Raw genomic sequence first — 20473 nt, forward strand, 5'->3', positions numbered from 1 at the left:
ACCATTGTAAGTTTTGTAACTAGTCTAAGTTGAATTGTACGTACGTATTATTCAACATGGTACGGAACATGTATTTTTGGAAAACGACAGTAAACATATCCTCGTATGAAAGTTGCTATGCAGGCAGCCACAATTGAACTAGCCCGTCACAGCACACCTGACACCTCTTTGTTCATTATGGACTTTTAATCTTACAAAAACCAATATTATGGGCTTACTACAAATATTGGCCAAGAGCCCAAGAAAGAAGTGTGATCCAAATGTTTATAACTTTCGTTGAGAACTATAAAAAAATATACAAATAGCAAAACTAATTTTATTACAATTAAAATCGTAATTTGGGCTTTTGCAAATCTTCCACCAACTTACTTTTGTCAATGAATCTTCCCCTAACTACTCTTTCACAAAAGGAAAAAAAAATCGATCATCGAGCTGGATGATCATGTTGAAAACTAGTTAAAGCTAAAACAGCTCTTAGTATGATGAACCATAAAATCTCTATTAGTATTAGTATTGGTGATCTTCATCCTCTTCTCTTTCAGCTTACTAGTTTCATCATCATCAGTACTGTCATCATCATTATCATCATTGTATTTGTGAATGTCCTCTAGGTCATCATCAGATTCTTGCAATGCAAGTAAAGGCATGGAATTAGGGTTTTTATTGGAGTAGATGCTGAAAGAAGAAGACAAGGAGGATGATCTTCTTCTTCTCCTTAGCTTATTAGCAATAAGCAATCTCCTCCTCTTGTTCAACGGACTCTCCACTTTATCTAAACCTTTCGCATTGCTCTCAGCTTCCATCAAATTCCCAAACGATTTCGATTTCCCTATGTAATGATTTGACAATCCTCTCCTGTACACACAAACCATCAAGAATCAAACCACACACTAAACACTCAAACTCTCAGCATGTAAATTCTATTTTTACCGGTAGATAAAAAAAGGTAATAAATGTGTTTTGTTTTTTAAAAGGATGATTTAAGAAAAATAAACATACTTAATCGGAAGAGAATCTTCAAGGGATGAAGTAAACGAATCAAACCATGTTCCTCGTGATGAAGAAACGGCGTCGTCTTGTTCTTCCTCGTTTTCGCTGCTTTCTCCAACCGACGAAGACCAACTCTCCGACGGGGTTCTATCATCACATCTCCTTAACCCGATCCGGCTAGACAGACCCGCCTGTACACCCTGATCATGCGCCGTGTCGTTGCTGCGATCCCTAAACGTGGAACCAACTAGAACCTCCATGTTAATTAATTAACGTTCTCGACCAATCGAGCTCAGCTTTCAAATCAATCGGAGAAACTAAAAAGATAGAGAGAAGAGACAAGACTCCACCGATAGGAGAAGAAGATATGTTTTAAAAAAAAAACTAATAAAAATCGTGAAATACGTATATGACTGACAGTATTTTTTTTTTTTAAGAGTCTCTCTACACTAAATATAGTAATTTTTAAGTAACGGTGGCTTTTGATGATTGTTTGACACGTTTATTGATGACCTAATAATGCCGGACGTTTCGGGGTTACTGTCTCCGTTAGATCACGATGCTGATTTGGTGCTTTATCGACACTTTGGTGGACGTGTTATCACACCATATATATCACTTTAAACTTATCCATTTTGTTTTCTTTTTTTTTTATAGCTAATCAATTTTTCGTACCAGTGATACCAGATAAGATTAATAACTAATTTTACACGGAAATTAACAATATTTAGTTTCTTTTTTTACAAGGTACAATTGATTTCCCTCACTTGTGTCTGTGTATATTATTATAAGTACCATACTTTAATACTTTCTCCATTTCATAATATAATAGTATATTTTAGATAATTATTTTGTTTCACAATCTAGTATATTTTCAATTTTTTATACAACTTTTAGATTAGTTTAATACTTTATATTATATAATTTTATTTATAATTGGTTGAACTTTTTTAAAGTAATAATTTTTTAATATACATAATTTATTCAAAACATCTTATATTTTGAAACTCAAGAAATATTAGTTATTCACTCAAAAACTTCTGATAGTTGTTAGGGTAATACCATTATACAAACTCTTTCTTTCTTAACATAGTTACCAATTTCAATACAAAATTCAGAAAGAAATTTAGAATTCAGGTATATGGATGATCTTGCATATCAATTTTTCTATATATATATGGATAATTTAATTAAAAGTCACAAATTTTTAATTGAATTATCCAACTTTTAACGTTTTTATTTATTTGTTTTATTTTAACTAACAAATGAAATATTTATAACATTAAAATATTATATCTTTCTCTCTCTCTCTCGCTCTCTCGCTCGCTTGCGGTGACCGTCGTCGACCATTCATATGGCTACCACCACCATTCTCAGCTTCGCTCCTCTCTCTTACTTCCCTCTTTCAACTACTAAACCCCCTACCAGACTCCCTCTATTTACATCCCTGCCACTGCCACTCACATCTTCTTCTTCTTCTTCTTCTTCTTCTTCTTCTTCATCTTCGGCCTTTACTTCTTTCTTTCTGGTTAGGAATGAAGCATCTTTGTCGTCTTCTACGTCAATCCAAGCTCTTACAGAACAAGCCGTCGATACTTCCGATTTAACTTCCTCCTCTTCAAAGCTTGTCCTTGTCGTCGGCGGCACTGGTGGTGTAGGTACGAACCATCCTTCTCATCTACTTAATTGGAATTGGGATTATGAATTTCTCACAATTGGGTCTAGTAAGTAGTAATATGATGGCAATTGTTTAAAAGTTTCTTCCTTTTTTGGGTATCAGGGCAACTTGTGGTAGCTTCATTGCTCAAGAGGAATATTAGATCAAGGCTATTACTGCGTGATCTTGAGAAAGCAACCAAGTTATTTGGTAAACAAGATGAAAATTCATTGCAGGTTTGGACTTTTATCAACATTTAGGATTCACTACTTCGTTTTATCAACCTTATAACAAGTTTTATAGGTAGTTAAAGGGGATACTAGGAATGCTAAGGATCTTGATCCATCTATGTTTGAGGTTCGTCTTCTTGCTCCTGTTATGTTTGGGAGGAGTTTCACTTGTTCTGCATTTTGATTTGAACTGATTTGTGTAGGGTGTGACACATGTGATTTGTTGCACTGGAACTACTGCTTTTCCTTCTAAGAGGTGGAGTGAAGATAACACACCTGAGAAAGTAGGTGAGAAACATTTCTTTCCAAGTAAAAAACGAATTAAATCATTTCCAATCTTGTTTTGTAATCGAATGAAATGAAACAAAGGTTCTCTCTCTTATATGACATGATTACTTATCCCTTTGGGGACTATGTGGTTGTTTTGTGTTCAAAAAGACTGGGAAGGTGTGAAGAATCTCATTTCAGCATTGCCCTCATCAGTGAAGAGAGTTGTTTTGGTTTCATCCGTAGGTGTGACCAAGTCTAATGAGCTTCCCTGGAGGTGAGATTAGGGGATCTCTGCTAATTGCTTTTATTACGCCATGACATATTGTACTTTTGAATAAGCATGTGATTATAATAAGCATGTGATATACGAAATTCTTTTGAAATTTCTTAATCTGATTGTCTCTGTGGGTGTGATTGTATTTCAAATGTATGTTTTGTTTGCAGCATCATGAACCTTTTTGGGGTTCTTAAGTACAAGAAGATGGGGGAAGATTTTCTTCGGGACTCTGGTCTTCCATTCACCATTATCAGGTTTGGAACAAAAGATTCTGCTCAATTTTGAGATAATACTCCAAAATGCAAGTTTACTGATCTACTGTATTATGATGTCCTTCTACCAGACCCGGTAGATTGACTGATGGACCATACACATCTTATGATCTGAATACTTTGCTCAAAGCTACAGCCGGTGAACGTCGTGCAGTTGTTATTGGTCAAGGTACAAATACTCTTTACGAGATACTTGGTTGCTCAGAATCTCAGATTGCCTGCTATAAAAAATGAAGAAATCTGAGGGTGGTTTATGTAACACAGGAGACAAACTTGTTGGAGAGGTAAGCAGACTTGTGGTGGCTGAAGCTTGCATACAGGCACTTGATATTGAATTCACGCAAGGCAAAGCTTATGAGATCAATTCAGTTAAGGTATCATCTACAGCTTTGCTTGAAAGCCCTCTGTCTGGAATTATCGTATAAACTGAAAATGGGTGTAATGTAGTCTTATCAAGAAACATGTCTGAAGGAATGGAAGCTTTAGTTGATCGTTGAATATGTTTTAAAGATTGGTTGTTTTGATATGTTTGAGGACTGTTGTCTCAGGGGGATGGTCCAGGAAGTGATCCGGAGCAGTGGCGAGAGTTGTTTAAAGTTGCAGAATCCAAATGATTTAAAAAGGGCACTGAGAAATGTGTACATAGTTAATAGCGAGACAATACATATATGGTCAAATTGTGTATACAAATACTATCCTTTTGGTCTTTAGCTTTCGTTACTGTAATTTATGTAGCCATTTTGATTCAGAAAGTCAGATTTTCGAGTTTGGATTTTGACTTCTCTCCTAAATCGTAAACCAAATCGAGAATCAAGTAATAAACCTATCAATAGAGACTGAAGAAAGAAAGAAAAAAACTGGTTTCCCTGCATTTTCTGTTATTGTCTTAAAAATAATAAAAGTTACAAATGTAACACAAGACACAACACTGAGAACAAGTAGATTTAAAGGGAAATGATTTCCACATTTTTATGATCCTGTTCTTCTGGTTAACATATTAAATAGAATAATCTAACCCGCTTGGTCCCTAACATGAAGTCTTATAAGATAAACTGAACTAAAGGGACTTGACCAATGACTAAAACCTATACCTGACTGACAGTATTTATATACGTATAACAATACCTCTGCTTCCAGGAGATGAAGATCAGACCAATGTGGACATATTTAATACAACATTCGAGGTGTGAACAGAACATGGCTACAATCAGACAACCGCGGAAGTAGTACGCCTAAGGTCAACATCGTTCTTGTGTTTCTCACTTGGCGGTGTTCCTTTGAAACTTCCATATCTCATTGGCTTAGGCATGTAAAGAGAACTGAGTATCTTCTCCAAAGCTACAACTGTGTATCTCACATACTTGCTTGAACTCGCGTCTTTCTCAACCAATGGCCCATAGTTTTGCATATAGCTTCTGTATACCGGCACAATTGCCTGAACTATCTGCTGGCAAACTCTATCCCTCAAATCTTTTTCCGGTAAGACCCATGTGACTTGCTTCTTATACATCTCATCAAACGCATCATTGAATGCTTTCAATCTCTTCTTGACAAGATCACGAGCCGTGGCATGTCCACCGGAGAAAAGTATAAGTCCTTCTCGGCTCAAGTGGCTTGGAAGCTTACCCCAACTGTCTCTAAGGAATACAGTAGCGTAATACTCTTTGTACTGGTCATGTTCTTTCAGCCATGAATCTCCTAAATGATCCCCAATTTTTGTACCCTTTAAGTTCTTGTACAAATGCCAGTGATTATTCATACCGAAGAAGTGAGCAAGCGTTTGATCCGGATACGCTTTCATCCATACATCCAGATTCTGCTCAATGGCTTTGATTATTCTTAGAACCTCAACCATAAGCTGATTATCTTGGAACCTTTCTGATCTCCAGCTCTTATGTATGAGCAGAACCTGAGTTAGTGTTGACTTGTACTTATCTCCAATAAGTTTATTGCAATAATCAGTTACAAAACTGACTAATCTAGGCACACCACCGTCGTTAGGAGGTGGGGTCTGTTTCTGAATCTCTACCTGAACCAGAAGCTCCCAGAAGATTTCCGCCGCACCATCGATTATCCTTTTGATGAGATCCCTTGTGAAGTTTTGGATCTCAATACAAGCTGCTCCACCAAAGAGACGGTTGAAATCTGCTCTCAGTTTGTTCAACGAAGTAAAAATATCTAACAGCTTCAGAAGCTTGATTGGATCTTTCTTGCTATCAGTCACAGTTTTCCCAAACTGAAGGAACGCGAGCATACCGGCCTGAGCAGCAATCTTGGAAAAGCAATCCATCCACACATTCAGACCGAGTCTTTCAAAGACATCGTTGCAAAGCTTGAACTCTGCTTCAAACAGATGCTTAACCGCAAACTCTAAATGATTCCCCCACTGAGCTATATACCCTTCTATGCTCTGCACATCGTTGAACTCAGAAACCGAGATATCTAGATAATCTAAGTCAAGTGCTTGAAGACTAGCTCTAACATTCGAGCTCCTCACTTCAACGTATATTGAAATGCACTTGTCGAGTCTGTTATTAGCTCTGAGTCTCCCCAAAATAGCTTGAAGTTTATGAATTACAGTTACAGGCAACTGAGACGGTGCAATGCAAGCCTGATCACCGAGTGAAGACGGAGACGCCATTGGAAGTGGTACACTGTTATCCTTCAAGAGCCTTCTGAACTCGCTTTCCAGCTTATCCAAAGCAGCATCCCTAAGCCCGCCATCAAGACGCAGTTGAGATCTCTCTTTCTCTCCTCCTCCTCCTACTCCTCCTTCAACGTCATTATGAAACTCCCTAAGCCCTCTTAAAGATTTCTTCAAATTCAAAAGATACTTCTCATCAGCAACTTTATGATCTCCCAAATACTCAACTATATCTTCCAACCNGGAAAAGCAATCCATCCACACATTCAGACCGAGTCTTTCAAAGACATCGTTGCAAAGCTTGAACTCTGCTTCAAACAGATGCTTAACCGCAAACTCTAAATGATTCCCCCACTGAGCTATATACCCTTCTATGCTCTGCACATCGTTGAACTCAGAAACCGAGATATCTAGATAATCTAAGTCAAGTGCTTGAAGACTAGCTCTAACATTCGAGCTCCTCACTTCAACGTATATTGAAATGCACTTGTCGAGTCTGTTATTAGCTCTGAGTCTCCCNTTTCAGCCATGAATCTCCTAAATGATCCCCAATTTTTGTACCCTTTAAGTTCTTGTATAAATGCCAGTGATTATTCATACCGAAGAAATGAGCAAGAGTTTGATCTGGATACGCTTTCATCCATACATCTAGATTCTGCTCGATGGCTTTGATTATTCTTAGAACCTCAACCATAAGCTGATTATCTTGGAACCTTTCTGATCTCCAGCTCTTATGTATGAGCAGAACCTGAGTTAGTGTTGACTTGTACTTATCTCCAATAAGTTTATTGCAATAATCAGTGACAAAACTGACTAATCTAGGCACACCACCGTCGTTAGGAGGTGGGGTCTGTTTCTGAATCTCTACCTGAACGAGAAGCTCCCAGAAGATTTCCGCCGCACCATCGATTATCCTTTTGATGAGATCCCTTGTGAAGTTTTGGATCTCAATACAAGCTGCTCCACCAAAGAGACGGTTGAAATCTGCTCTCAGTTTGTTCAACGAAGTAAAAATATCTAACAGCTTCAGAAGCTTGATTGGATCTTTCTTGCTATCAGTCACAGTTTTCCCAAACTGAAGGAACGCGAGCATACCGGCCTGAGCAGCAATCTTGGAAAAGCAATCCATCCACACATTCAGACCGAGTCTTTCAAAGACATCGTTGCAAAGCTTGAACTCTGCTTCAAACAGATGCTTAACCGCAAACTCTAAATGATTCCCCCACTGAGCTATATACCCTTCTATGCTCTGCACATCGTTGAACTCAGAAACCGAGATATCTAGATAATCTAAGTCAAGTGCTTGAAGACTAGCTCTAACATTCGAGCTCCTCACTTCAACGTATATTGAAATGCACTTGTCGAGTCTGTTATTAGCTCTGAGTCTCCCCAAAATAGCTTGAAGTTTATGAATTACAGTTACAGGCAACTGAGACGGTGCAATGCAAGCCTGATCACCGAGTGAAGACGGAGACGCCATTGGAAGTGGTACACTGTTATCCTTCAAGAGCCTTCTGAACTCGCTTTCCAGCTTATCCAAAGCAGCATCCCTAAGCCCGCCATCAAGACGCAGTTGAGATCTCTCTTTCTCTCCTCCTCCTCCTACTCCTCCTTCAACGTCATTATGAAACTCCCTAAGCCCTCTTAAAGATTTCTTCAAATTCAAAAGATACTTCTCATCAGCAACTTTATGATCTCCCAAATACTCAACTATATCTTCCAACCACTGGATAGCTAACCCACAATTCTCCCCAAGAAACTTCAAAGCTTCCTCTAACCTCTTCAAAACAGCTAAATAACCAGAAAGATCACTCCTTGGATCAGATAACAAAGACTTCTCAAGTCCATGAACAGCATCAAACACCTTAAGCACAGCAGCTGCAGGACCAACAGCTCGGTTAATATTACCACCAACATCACCAAGAGCATCTCTATCAGCACGTATAGGCCTCACAGCAGCTTCAAGAGAAGGCAATCTCTGCTCAATCTCATCAAGCCTAGGACCAGTCTTCCCTAAAGCTAAACCAATAGCTTTCGATTTCTCAAGACTCGATTTTAAAGACTTCCTTGCAGCTAATAAGCTCTGAATCCCTCGATCCACCCCAGTAGACTCCTCCATTATCAAATTCAATCAGAATAGAAAACCCTAGAAACCCCCAAAAGAAAAAACTCACTACAGTGAAAGCAATAATTAATAAAAATGAAAACTTTAGACCTAATCGATTCAGAATCAGATGCAAAACAGTTTTGCATCAAACACTTTTCCTCTTTTTTTGTTTGTCTATCTTTCTTTGATTCGTCTCCTTTATCAATCACCACACTACCCAACTTTTGATAAATCAAACCAAACCCAATAAACCTTACAGACAGAAAGAAACAAACAAACCCAGGAGGACACAGAAAATTTCCACAGCTACCAAACAACCAGAGAGCAGAAAATTCCGAGAAGAGGAAGTTACTTTTTTTAACTTAGACACTGAAACGAAAGAGAATGAGTCGAGATAAGGTCTTCTACTGAATTGGGTCGCCGGTGAAGAGTTGATCCGGCGGCGAATAGAGAGTTTGGTGGAAGAATCGAAACGGTGTGAGTTTCTCCAAAGAGAGAGATACCCAGAAAAAGAAAAAAAGAGAGATTAACGCAGATGAAAAGAAAAGAAATAAACTTTTTATTTTGTTTTTGTGTTTTCGACAGTTTTTAATTTTTTCTCGCGATGCCCGACGAAAACTGCCAAAGTGCATGACAGTGAAGCACAAGGTTTCACAGCATCACTTGCGACTTCGGTTAAAAAAAAATTAAAATAAAAAACTTCTAACAGTATTAGTATATTATAGTACAGGAGAAATTAATCAAATGTTAATTACAGAACACTTTTTTTTTTGTTTAACTAATGAATCTTTGCTTTTTCTGTCAAGAGATTTATGCTTCAAAATTATGTCCAGATATTCGAATCTTTTCACTTTTTTTGTTCTGCCAAACATTTTCTGAATGTTAGTAGACTTTTGATAGTCTACTTTTTAATGTAGTTTATCATATTCAACGTTGTGGTAACGTACGACTTAAGCCTAAATAAAAATCACTTGTACTCTAGTTATTATATGTGTTCTAATTCCATGAGAATTTATAAATGGTATTTGAATTTACAAAATTTAATTATTATATATGACGACTAGGAGTATATTGTTGAGGTTATTTTTTTGTTGATTACGATTTTTGGATTTACAAAATTTAACATGGATGTTATCGTATAGATGATACTAAAATTGTAGTTGACACACATGGGATGTGTGTGTGAAGACATAGACACCAAAAACTTAATGGAATTATTCTTCTAAACCGTAACTCAATAAACGATCATTCTGTAAAAAAAACAAAAGAGAAGAGATGGTTTGATCTCTCAAATTGTTTTTATCTTTTATTCAAACAGTAGTTGGTTCTTTATAACAGAGACCACTACATTCGAAATATATAAACTTTCCTAATCTAATTATTAACTAGTCTCATTTACACGATTTCCTTATATTATAGCATAACCTCTTTTCATATTGATTAACAAACACTAAGATTAGAATTAAGGAAATTTCACAAATAAAAATTATGTACATATATGGATCAGGCGATCAGCCCAATTAGTACACACGAGTTTCGTTGCACCCCTAGGGTTCCTCGACTTCGGAAAAGCGTTGTTAAGAGATCTCCCAAGTCGTTTGTATCTCTCTGCTTCTTCCTCTTCTAAACGTCACGGCGGTTCTGTTCTACGGTTACTTAGGTTTTAGTGGTTTTTGTCTGAAAAAAATATGCCGGTGGCTGGAATAATCACGGAGCAGCCTTCAGAAGAATTATTAGAACAGATCGACAAAACGGCACGTCTGGTTGGGCAAGAGAGGCCCGAGATACAGGAGACGATGTTGGATGATTTTAAGAGTAGCTTCAGCTTTGTGTCAAGCGAAGACCCTTATCACGCCTTGTTCAAGCAAAAGATTAATGAATACAATGCTCTAACTAGTCAACGTGCTTCTCTAGCTACTCTTAAGCCTCCTCCCTTACCTCACAGTCGTGAATCAACCACTGCTGTCATTAGGATCACAGCGCAGTTTGCGGCGCGGTATGGGTATGCCATGTGTTTGGTTCATCCCGTATGTTTGCGAGCCCTCTCTTTGACTTTTTGAAACCATCTGATGGCGGCCACACTCTTTATCGTGAACTTCTTGGTTTGTATTCAAGAGTATTAAAACCGTACAGTAGGTGGTATACTCGGGAGTCTCTTCGAGGTGCTTTTCTAGACCGTCTTCAATTGGAGGAGCTGGGCGAGGGAGTGGGTACGGCTTTGCTTGATTTGCATGCTTTTGTGGTTGGTGTTGACTGTTTTGCCCAGGACGATGTTGGTCACGCTGTACGGCTCTCTAAGCGTGTGCGTCCTCAACTATTATCTCACTTTGGAACTGATCAGGATGTCAAACCTGATGCGTCAGCTACTCACGAGTGTGCAGAAACTAATCTTGGGCCTCCTCCTATAAGGATCACACTCAAGGAGCTTGGTATTATTAAGCTCACTGCAATGTTTGTGGCGCGGTATGACCAGTATTTTCTCCGGGCTTTGATGATGAGAGTGGCTATGAATCCTCTGTTTGAGTTTCTGTTTTTTAAGTCGTCTTCGTGGTGGCCCCGGTTTGAGTCTATGGATCCAACTGAGATCAGGTACAATATTTACTATATCTTTGAGAGTATGTATAGTAGAGTATTAGTGCCTTGCGAAGAGCTGAGTGAGCATCATGTGCAGACCCGTGTTGTTTCGTCTTTTTTTCACGTTCTTCAGTTGGAGATGCTGGAGAAGGGAGTGGAGGCGGCTATGGTTGATTTGCATGCTTTTGTTCTTGGTGTCGACTGTTTTTCTCACATAGATATTGATTTTTATTCTGATACGTTTCCACTTCCTCAACGCCTTTCAATGATGATCATGAAGCCTGATATGCTTGTGCAGCTTCCACTGGGATTCCAGGGTCGTAGTAAGGACTACATACATTTTGGTGTTAATAAGAAGAGTGTTCCTCCTCGACTAATCCCATGCGGTAGGTTTGGAATCCCCGCAATGGGTATCACACTCAAGACTATTGTTATTATGAAGCTCACAGCGCAGTTCAAGGCACGGTTTGGGTCCGGCTTTTTGAAAGCTTTAAAGGAGAGAGTGCGTACGGGACCCATTGTTTGAGTTCTTGCAGCGTGACGATAGCCGGCACAGATTTTTCCTTGGGCTCTGTGCTGTGTATTCCATGGTATTGATATGTTCCAAAAAGCTGAAGAAGGGTGATGCTTGTAGAAAGACCGTTCTTGACGATTTTTTTACCCTTCTTCAGTTGAGGAGGCTGGAGGAGGGAGTGGAGGCGGCTGTGATTGATTTGCATGCTTTTGTGGTTGGTGTTGACTGTTTTTCTCACATGGGAGTTTCGGACTACTCTGAAACCATGTTACCACCTCTGCTCCCCTCAGAGATGATCAGCCAGCTAACACATATGCAGCACCGACTGAGAATTCCGGTTTCTGCTCAGAGTCAAGGTGATGTACCAAGACGTATGTACAGTTTTCCATATGCATATAAGGGCAGGATGACACTCAAACAGGTTGGTATTATGAAGTTCACAGCTCTGTATGTGGCGCGTTATGGGGTGCGTATTTGTCCGGGTTTGATGAAGGAAGTGGTTACGAAACCTGAGTTTGAGTTTATGGAGCCAACTAGTCGCAACTTCAGTTTGTATAACGCTGCTGTTGATGCGTATTCCAGAGTATTAGAGCCTTACGATGATGTTTTTTCTGTTTCGGATTTCTTAGACCGTCTTGAATTGGAGAAGCTAAATGAGGATGGCGAAGCAAATATCAATATGCATGCTTTTGTGAGTGGTGTTGACTATTTTGCTGCCGAGGAGGATGCTGAGTATTCTGCGTTAATGCCACCATCTGAACCCATTTCTAGTATAATGAACCGAGTACCACCGCTGAGATGTGGGCGTTCAAGGAGGATGATGCAAACTCCACGACCCGAGGAACGAGAGGCAAAGAGACGTAAGCATGTATATCGATATTAGATTTAGATAAGAGATTATATTTAGTTGATTCACATTCACTTGTTATGTATGATTCAGCTTTTTGTTTTTCCAAATTTTGACCACAATATGAGTTCTCAGTCTTCCTTTGCCTATGCTTTGAACATGACTTGTCTCCGTATTTCAGCAGCTTGCAGTCGTCGACGTCCACATGAAGAGATGGGTCGTCGAACTCGTTGTCGTATGGAGTTGACGCCGGTACGAAGACGTATGTAGTCTATGTATGGGTTGCCTTTTAATTGTCGCCTCTTGTCAATGCACGGCTAAGACAGAAGGAGACATCTAAAGCCTTCACCATTTTTTTCCAAGTTTTGTTTCTGTTTTTGATGGATGTGTGTGTGCTTATATCCATCATAGACAGAGGATTTTTTTTTTGGATTTTTAACATTAAATACTCCTGATCAAATGTAGCTGAACTGAAATTGCGTTTTCTTAGGATGAAAACGTTTAATTGTTATGTAAATCAATACAAACAAATATTTCCGCTCACATAAAAAGGAGTGAATAGTTTCTTTTCACTTCATTGGACTTTGTTGATCAAACGAATGACACCAACCAAATAGAAAATAAACGAATTCATATTAGTTGACCAAATTAAGTACATTAATAACATTTCTCATCCGTCTCATTTTGTACCACATGATTTGGTGTGGTCGTCGTTGTATATATACATGTAATTGATTGTGTATCCTATATTTTGTTGGTTGGACAAGAAGTAATGGTCTTGGAGTTTCCTTCCTAACTAGAAACTGAAACTTTTGTCTCATTAAAAAACATATATGAGTATTTCGTTCCCATTAATATAGCAAGAACTTGTCCATCTCTAAATTTGTATACATTACATGGTGCCAAAATGTTCATCTTATGGATCGATGTTGAAATGTAAACATAGGAAATGGTCAAACCATGATATTTCATATTTAAAAAACAAGTCAGTCGGTGAGAACAAATGGTAATTTAGCACGAGAAAAATAGAAAACGATTGTCAAAGTTCAGACGGCATAAAACTACTTTAGTTGACCCACAGAACTTGTCTTTTGGAATTCACATTTATTTAGAAAACTCAAATTCATTACCCAACACAAGAACCCAACTAACAGCATTAAGTATTCATTGACTTTTGTAATCATTCATCCCTTTTAGTCAACTTACTTTCGAAAACAAATAAACAATCCAACGGCCACCAGCTCATAGTTGTATGAATAGAACAAACAAAAGAATGAATTATGAAATGAAAACGACGAACATAAGTCTATATCATTTGGTACGCAATTAATATCATAACCTCTACGGCTCTACCTAATACCCATATCTGCTAATCATCAACCATAGTACTAGTAGTATTAAACATGAACAACCACGACTAATTATCTCTAATTTTAATATTTCTTAGTTAAAAGAAAAAACAATTTACAAACCAATCCATCTAAAAGTACTCAAAAAAATAAAATAAAATTACAAAAGTCAAGCCGAGGCAAAGACTAAATCATTAACGCCTGAAGAAGAAATATTCTCATGCATCGCCGCGGATTGGTTGTGACGGTGCTCTCCTTCGTACGTAACAATCAGCATTGCTGGATCATCTAACGCTCGTTCCACATGTTTCCTAGCTGGACATCCTCTAAACGTACTGCACTTGTAGTAACCACTGTATCAATCATAACAAAAAATAAACACCGTTAGATCTCGCGATTAAATTAATCATATCAACGGTGGTGGATTAGTAGTAGACTGGGTGTAGGATAGTTACCGTGGGTGTGGTGAGCCTTTGATCGGTTTTTGTCCGTACTTCCTCCACGAGTACTCGTCCGGTGGTATATCGGCGATCTTTGCACTTATCGCCGGTACCCTCACGGTTCTCTTCATCTTATTTTTCCTGCTTCATTAAAATTAAAATATAACAAACTATTAATTAACGTAACAACAAATAAAATTAAAAGTCGACGGTCAAACAAGTCTCTAGTTTATTGTCGGCAAGCTAAAATCTAAACCGGGAATAATGTTTACGGTTTACCTAATTGAATTATTATTGATTTAATTAAATGATTGATATAGCAAGGGTAGTAATAGTCAACTCAAATAAAGGGTTGAATATTACGAAATTAAATAAAAGTCACTGAGTATAGTTTGTTAAAGCGACAGGTGGGTGACGTAACGTAAACGTAACAATACCTTTTTTTGCAATGGCATTTTCCGTGACCTGAGCCGGAGATTCTGCCGGAGAAACTCTCGGAGTGCTCGTGCTCGAGGCATCTTTTTCTGTAAGGATGACTGGCTAAGGGTGGCTTACCGGAGGAAGTAACAGGCTGCGAAGGAGCAGAGGCGAGGAAGATTTTCCCGTTAGAGACGCTTCCGTCGCCGGTGATCGCCGACGACATGTAGGAAGAGTTTAAAGAGACGCTGAAGTTTTCTTTCGAGAATTCCAGCTCGGAGCTTTTGGATTTGGAACCGAAGATGGTCGGTTTAGAGAAATCGAGTGTCACGCTCGGCTGATTCGAATGAACGAAGCTCGACGGCTGAGGAGTAACAATCGGAGCAGGTTTAACGATCTGAGGGAGTGGAGGAGGAGGAGGAGGAGAAACGACGGCGGATGAGCGAACCGGTCCACGTCTAAACCGAGCGTGACCGGTACGGTTAAGAAGAGAAATGACGGTTTTGAATTTAGAAACGGTGAAATCAGTGATCTCGGAGCAGTCAACGTTGCGTTGTTGTTCAGGACGGTTAGAGAGTACACGGATCAGATGCTCCATACTTTGTAAGCCTTGTGATGCAGCTTCTTGGATAGCCGTTTGATCATCTATCTTGGGGAAACGCATTAGATCGACGGCCATGATGATCTTTTCTTTCTTTTGCTACTGTACTTATGTTTTTGCTAGTCTCTCCGTTGAAGAAGAAGAATAAAGAAGATGGATGAGAAAAGAGAGAGAGGGATGATGGCGTGATATATGGGGAAAAGGAGGGAGAAGGGGAGGTGACCCGGTCAGATTTTTTTTATTTTATTTTAGTCAAACCATTGGGAAGGTTTTTGATCTAACGGCTGTGATTGAGTTGAGTATTTCCATGGAATAAAGCAACAAAATATTTAAATCAAAGTTTGGTCTCCTCAACTTCGATGTTACTGGGGTCCCCTTACCCTGGCATCTGAATTTTATCGTTTCCTTCATATTCAAGATATTTTTTTTTCTCTCAACCCTAAATAACAAATAAATGAGCTTCATCGAATTGTTTAAAACAAAATATTCATGATTATCTTAAATTTAACAAACAAATGAGCTTCATCGAATTGTTTATATTTTGAACAAATTTTGTCAATGATTCATCTAGAGGAAAAAGAGGACCAGCTGGAATTTGGTTGAGGACAACAGAAGGAACTAGGAAGAGAGTTGTCAACGAGACATGGATGATTGATTTAATAAATAATAATGGGTACATTTGACTTTTTGTTTTTGTTGTTGTAGTTTTCAATTATTATTAATATTTTATGTTTGTTTCATTTTGAATCTTCTGTGTTCTTTCAAATTCTAGAGGGCTTTTCGTGTTTTGTCAACTATAGATTCAGAATTAAGTAATTTGATAGGTTGCCTATATAATAAAAAGTGATGACCATGTTTATTTGGGGGTTTGTTCGATTCCATAACAACTACTAGTAAAAGATTTGGTGTTAAGACTTTTACTTCTTTACTACAGTAGTTAAGCTAACCCTTAATTAGTTCTAGAAACAGTCTTCCACTTGACAATTATCACAAAGCGAACACCTTAATTAGTTAATTTATTCTACAGATATTGTGAAAGAATTCATACTAGTTATAATACTAGCAATAATGGTTTGACTAAGAGATATTTAAAAGTCCACTAGAACAGCGATTAACAATAATAAATACGACAAAGGATGGGGAAAAGCTTAGTCTATTTAAAATTATAAAGTAGCACTGTGCTATAAGAAAAGATTATTCATTTATTTCGCTATTTGACCACCTCGTTAACCGGGTGGTCCCGTTAACTCTTATACGAACCATTAGATTCTTATAAAGATAGATCCAACGGTGGATCTGTGGATGCTAGTGTTGACTAATTTTTATGAGCCTAAAACAATAATCTCCAGCCAGCTATTTAGGTTCTTGTCACGTGTCGACTTTGTTATGTATTGATGGTATAGGTAGCTGTCCCGTTTCTTACAAAAAAAAAAAAAATGTATTTAGGAAAACAAACATTAGGAAAAGCATCAGATTGATAAATTAGTGAAAGCTTGTTTTTTTATTATGTTTTGGGAATTAATCTGGACATCAGCTTAAAAATCTCTAACTTATTGAAAAAAAAATAGAACGTGTTGTGTAACGTGTTAATGGCTATGGGTGGAGAAGAAAGAAGCCATGGGTTGTTGTTATTTTAAAACACTTTCCTTTTGTCAACGATTAAATTATAACATGGGGTTAGTTGACCCGAACTATCGAGTTGTATTATTATTGTCGTGCACGTCTATTATCTATATATGCTTACAAAAATGACTCCATGATCATCCTTTACTTTATGTGTGTCAATATGTGTTATGGTATAATGGTATCTTGTTTGGATCATCTCTTTTTTTTCCGTCCGGATCAATGTTTGCTTGGTTAACTGAAATCAGAAGATTCAGAACAGATAACGAATAGAGTTATTTGTAAGAAAGAAACAACAAATAAAACTTATTTTGGTTCTATATATTCTAGGTATATCTGTATACCGGGAAAAATCTGTTGTACTGTAATAAATACGATGAAATAAAGCAAGCATCTTTTTTCTTTTCGTTTTTTAATTACCTTGACAAACGAATGAAAATTTTATTCATCCCCAATTTTTTTGTTGTTCTTGGGTTTTTAATATATTATAACTAAGTAAACAATCCGCACATAGTACGGATAAATTGATTTAAATAAAATTAATATGAGGAAAATTATTATTTGAGATTTAAGATTCGTTTGTATAAAACAAAATATATAACTAATTTTTTATTATTATTCAAATTTACGACTATTTTATGTAAAAATAAATTTCACTCGTGAAATATATATTTGAATGTAAAAAAGAATTTTAACGTGGTGGTTAAATGACTACAAATAGTTTTAATTTATGTAATGAATTTTGATTTAAATCTATAGTAGTATAATTAATGAGGTTTATTTACTAAAATATGCTTCGAACTCTCTGAAGCATTTTTTTATAAAAAAATCATTATATAAATTAAAACTATTTGTAGTCATTTAACCACCACGTTAAAATATGCTTCGAGCTCTCTGTAATTAAAAAATGCTTCTCTATTAATAGATAAGGGATAAGCAAGTGAAGAAACGTGTTCGTTAAATTGCATGTGGTATCTCTACGTACAACCTTACGTATTGTATTGATTATGGGTGGTTATTTACAATACGATGGAATATTGATAGAAGCTTCGTATTAATAATTGACTGTTTGTGCTTCATAATAAAGTGTACATAACAATTTTGAAGTAATAATAATACAAACAAAATAAGACTTAAATACTTTTGGTTACATAACAAATTTTGAAGTTACATAACAAATTTTGAAGTAATAAAGTTACATGCGTTATTTTTAGGTTTTACGTGTCAACTAGTTTAGTAAATATAATTATAATTTAAAGCTTTTGATTTAAGATAATGTTGCCAATACGCCATAAGCAAATAATATATCGAATTAGTAATTACTATCTTTCTAATTTATTTATCAAATCTTGTCAAATATCTAATTGACTCTATACTAATTTTTTACATGCATCTTAAGATTATTTGATTCCTAACTGAAGTTAGTGGAGTTTTTTTAAAAGATTTCTTACTGAAGGAAAAGAAGGAATATATAAATTCGATCATGATTTATTCTATAATATACTGATAGTCTGATACAATTCGAATGGGAACCTGTCTTTAATTATTGAACCAATTGTCTTAGAGAAGGTTTGAGGGCCGAATGTTTTTTAAACTTTCTGATCGATGAGAAGTCAACGTAAACATAATGGATTTATTCTATAAACATTGACTGGCTATTCATAAGCTGATAAGCACACACGGATTTAACACGCATTTGAGAAATAAATGGCTCTTTATCTTAATCTTTACGTTTTGATTTACAGTATTCTCATATCTTTTTACTAATCATGTTATTACTGTCGATATTTTAGCACTACTTATATTGACAGTTTTTAGAAAATAACTAAAGAACAGTTTTTAGAAAATAACTAAAGATCATATTTCATTAAAAGTGAAATATAAAATGATAAACAAAAATTGATGAAAATAACTAAATATTTGTAGTTCTATTAGTTTTGTTTTATAATTATAAATCGCAGTTTAATTAATATGGGTTGCTACTTGCTACTATGCATGTTCTAGACTTGTAGGTTATGGCAATGGTATGCATATGTTACTTATACAAAGCCGTAAGGAAGAATATGTAAATGAAAAGAAGTAAAACGAGAGTGGAATCCAATGTGGACTTCAACTAGATATGTTATATTATGTTTGTTCTATTATTAATGTTTAACGTATATTTTGGATGTAAACGTTGGGTGTCGAATTATTTTGCTTTAATGTATAAAGTATAAACAAGAACCAGCACTGCAGCACATGGTGGTCTTGGAAAACGAAATATATACCCTTTTTTTTTATACTCCTATATACAAGGGGTGAATCCAAAAAATTCCAAACCGAAGCACATAAAGATAGGTCATCCAATTTTAATGGAGTATCCAAATAATTTATTAGGCCACGAAAGAGAGTTTTAAAAATCTATATTGCTTGACTTTTGTGTGATAAATCATAAATATATGCAATTAGATAGATTAAGAGAAAACTTATTAAATAAATATTCGAATCAATTAGACAACTTGGCTAAGATTTGATTCTAGTCGATAAAAATATAAAACATGCTCCATATGCTATCATATCTCCCACACAAAATAAAACGAAGACGAATATATGTCGCTATCATGGAAGGTTCGATTAGGTTTGAGAAGTTTAATGGGCCTAGTACAAGTAAGCCCATTGGACAAGTTTTCAGATTATTATAATCGGGTCGGTTTGATATACCCGACCCGATATGAGTATCCTTATCGTCTGCTTCCAAATCAACAGAAACAAAAAAGAAGAAGAAGAAAATAATGGCGAGAGTGTTCGTCTCTATCCCTATGCAACCCACACAAACAATCTTCTCCGCGTCTTCTTCTTCTTCTTCCTCTCAGCCGCTATTATCACCGCCGGCAAACAATTTCTGCGGCGGAGGAGCCGGGGGATTAAGTCTTACCCGGAAAATCAGAGACTGTTCTGTTGTGACGCGGGCAGGACCGAGCACGAGTAGCTACTTGCTCGCGTTCGCCATCCCTGCTACTCTTATCGCTGCGACTGTCTTCACTTCAATCAAAATCGCTGATAAGCTCGACGAAGATTTCCTCGAGGATGTAAGATCGCCGTTTCCTAACTCACCATATCTAATTCATTCGATTCGATTTTAGAGTTTTGAATTTGTTAAAAGTTATTTGAATTTATGGCATCCTTAGAATTTAAGAGAAATCACCAATGCGTTCTTATATAGGCAGGGCTTAAGTGTTGTTACTGAGTAGATTGATACCATTACCGTGTCATTTGGTTTGGTGTATAGATTGCGTTGAACCAAGCGATAAAAGGAGCAGAAAATGGGGAGAATGGTGAACGTGACATGTCACTGGACGATGTGATTCAAGAACCTGTGCTTCAACGAACACGTAACCGGCCTAAACGTGAAGTTTAAGTGTTTAACACACATAAACATCTTGTTATAGATTCTTCAATGATCCTGTCGTCTCTGTAATACATCTTGTGTTTTGTATAAGGATGTAAGCTTTGTAGCCTTCTTTTGTCCCATTTATAGTTGTACTTACTGGTATTACAATATTGTTTGATCGTATGTATAAAAAAACGGATGATTAATATCAATCAAATGCTGCTCATTGCCGATTTAAGTTCTGAGTAAATTTCTATGTCTTCCTCCTCCTCTGTTGATGGCTCTGAACTT

The 20473-nt window shown here is 36.9% G+C and overlaps 6 protein-coding genes across 8 annotated transcripts; 3 read left to right on the forward strand and 3 right to left on the reverse strand.

Moving 5' to 3' along the window:
• Positions 245 to 1427, reverse strand: LOC104730103. 2 transcript variants are annotated; one of them, XM_010449204.1, is made up of 2 exons: positions 1045 to 1427; positions 245 to 855 (listed from the first exon to the last, which is right to left on the reverse strand). In XM_010449204.1, the coding sequence occupies exons 1-2, from the start codon at positions 1248 to 1250 to the stop codon at positions 453 to 455; spliced, it is 609 nt and encodes a 202-aa protein (XP_010447506.1). In that variant the 5' UTR covers positions 1251 to 1427; the 3' UTR covers positions 245 to 452. The 2 variants fall into 2 exon arrangements, with proteins under 2 accessions (XP_010447506.1, XP_010447505.1); XM_010449203.2 differs by having other exon boundaries at positions 303 to 855; positions 1000 to 1425.
• Positions 2288 to 4471, forward strand: LOC104730104 (uncharacterized protein At5g02240). The gene is made up of 9 exons (XM_010449205.2): positions 2288 to 2648; positions 2771 to 2883; positions 2951 to 3004; positions 3081 to 3165; positions 3316 to 3421; positions 3592 to 3678; positions 3768 to 3865; positions 3961 to 4070; positions 4245 to 4471. Exons 1-9 carry the CDS (start codon positions 2345 to 2347, stop codon positions 4308 to 4310), a joined length of 1023 nt encoding a protein of 340 aa, XP_010447507.1. The 5' UTR covers positions 2288 to 2344; the 3' UTR covers positions 4311 to 4471.
• On the reverse strand, positions 4541 to 9024 carry LOC104730105 (exocyst complex component EXO70A1-like). The gene is made up of 2 exons (XM_010449206.2): positions 8057 to 9024; positions 4541 to 6573 (listed from the first exon to the last, which is right to left on the reverse strand). Exons 1-2 carry the CDS (start codon positions 8457 to 8459, stop codon positions 4904 to 4906), a joined length of 2073 nt encoding a protein of 690 aa, XP_010447508.1. The 5' UTR covers positions 8460 to 9024; the 3' UTR covers positions 4541 to 4903.
• On the forward strand, positions 11592 to 12763 carry LOC104730106 (probable splicing factor 3A subunit 1). Its single transcript, XM_019233875.1, has one exon. The coding sequence runs from the start codon at positions 11609 to 11611 to the stop codon at positions 12416 to 12418; it is 810 nt and encodes a 269-aa protein (XP_019089420.1). The 5' UTR covers positions 11592 to 11608; the 3' UTR covers positions 12419 to 12763.
• Positions 13753 to 15376, reverse strand: LOC104730107 (probable WRKY transcription factor 11). Of its 2 annotated transcripts, none has more exons than XM_010449209.2 (3): positions 14609 to 15376; positions 14187 to 14312; positions 13753 to 14084 (listed from the first exon to the last, which is right to left on the reverse strand). In XM_010449209.2, the coding sequence occupies exons 1-3, from the start codon at positions 15265 to 15267 to the stop codon at positions 13901 to 13903; spliced, it is 969 nt and encodes a 322-aa protein (XP_010447511.1). In that variant the 5' UTR covers positions 15268 to 15376; the 3' UTR covers positions 13753 to 13900. The 2 variants fall into 2 exon arrangements, with proteins under 2 accessions (XP_010447511.1, XP_010447510.1); XM_010449208.2 differs by having other exon boundaries at positions 14187 to 14315.
• Positions 19555 to 20420, forward strand: LOC104730109. Its single transcript, XM_010449210.1, has 2 exons — positions 19555 to 19880; positions 20081 to 20420. Exons 1-2 carry the CDS (start codon positions 19584 to 19586, stop codon positions 20207 to 20209), a joined length of 426 nt encoding a protein of 141 aa, XP_010447512.1. The 5' UTR covers positions 19555 to 19583; the 3' UTR covers positions 20210 to 20420.

Source organism: Camelina sativa, chromosome 12 (genome assembly GCF_000633955.1).
Source record: "Camelina sativa cultivar DH55 chromosome 12, Cs, whole genome shotgun sequence".
NCBI lineage: Eukaryota > Viridiplantae > Streptophyta > Magnoliopsida > Brassicales > Brassicaceae > Camelina > Camelina sativa.

Excerpts from the sequence above, each read along its gene's own strand:
- LOC104730103 (XM_010449203.2), bottom strand. The coding sequence starts at position 1,250 with ATGGAGGTTCTAGTTGGTTCCACGTTTAGGGATCGCAGCAACGACACG. Across the intron at positions 856-999 it reads GAAGATTCTCTTCCGATTAA|GAGAGGATTGTCAAATCATT; the intron begins GTATGTTTATTT and ends TTGTGTGTACAG.
- LOC104730104 (XM_010449205.2), top strand. The coding sequence starts at position 2,345 with ATGGCTACCACCACCATTCTCAGCTTCGCTCCTCTCTCTTACTTCCCT. Across the intron at positions 3,422-3,591 it reads TCTAATGAGCTTCCCTGGAG|CATCATGAACCTTTTTGGGG; the intron begins GTGAGATTAGGG and ends TTTTGTTTGCAG. Across the intron at positions 3,866-3,960 it reads TGCAGTTGTTATTGGTCAAG|GAGACAAACTTGTTGGAGAG; the intron begins GTACAAATACTC and ends TATGTAACACAG.
- LOC104730105 (XM_010449206.2), bottom strand. The coding sequence starts at position 8,459 with ATGGAGGAGTCTACTGGGGTGGATCGAGGGATTCAGAGCTTATTAGCT.
- LOC104730106 (XM_019233875.1), top strand. The coding sequence starts at position 11,609 with ATGGTATTGATATGTTCCAAAAAGCTGAAGAAGGGTGATGCTTGTAGA.
- LOC104730107 (XM_010449208.2), bottom strand. The coding sequence starts at position 15,267 with ATGGCCGTCGATCTAATGCGTTTCCCCAAGATAGATGATCAAACGGCT. Across the intron at positions 14,316-14,608 it reads AAATGCCATTGCAAAAAAAG|CAGGAAAAATAAGATGAAGA; the intron begins GTATTGTTACGT and ends ATTTTAATGAAG. Across the intron at positions 14,085-14,186 it reads AAAGGCTCACCACACCCACG|TGGTTACTACAAGTGCAGTA; the intron begins GTAACTATCCTA and ends TGATTGATACAG.
- LOC104730109 (XM_010449210.1), top strand. The coding sequence starts at position 19,584 with ATGGCGAGAGTGTTCGTCTCTATCCCTATGCAACCCACACAAACAATC. Across the intron at positions 19,881-20,080 it reads ACGAAGATTTCCTCGAGGAT|ATTGCGTTGAACCAAGCGAT; the intron begins GTAAGATCGCCG and ends TTTGGTGTATAG.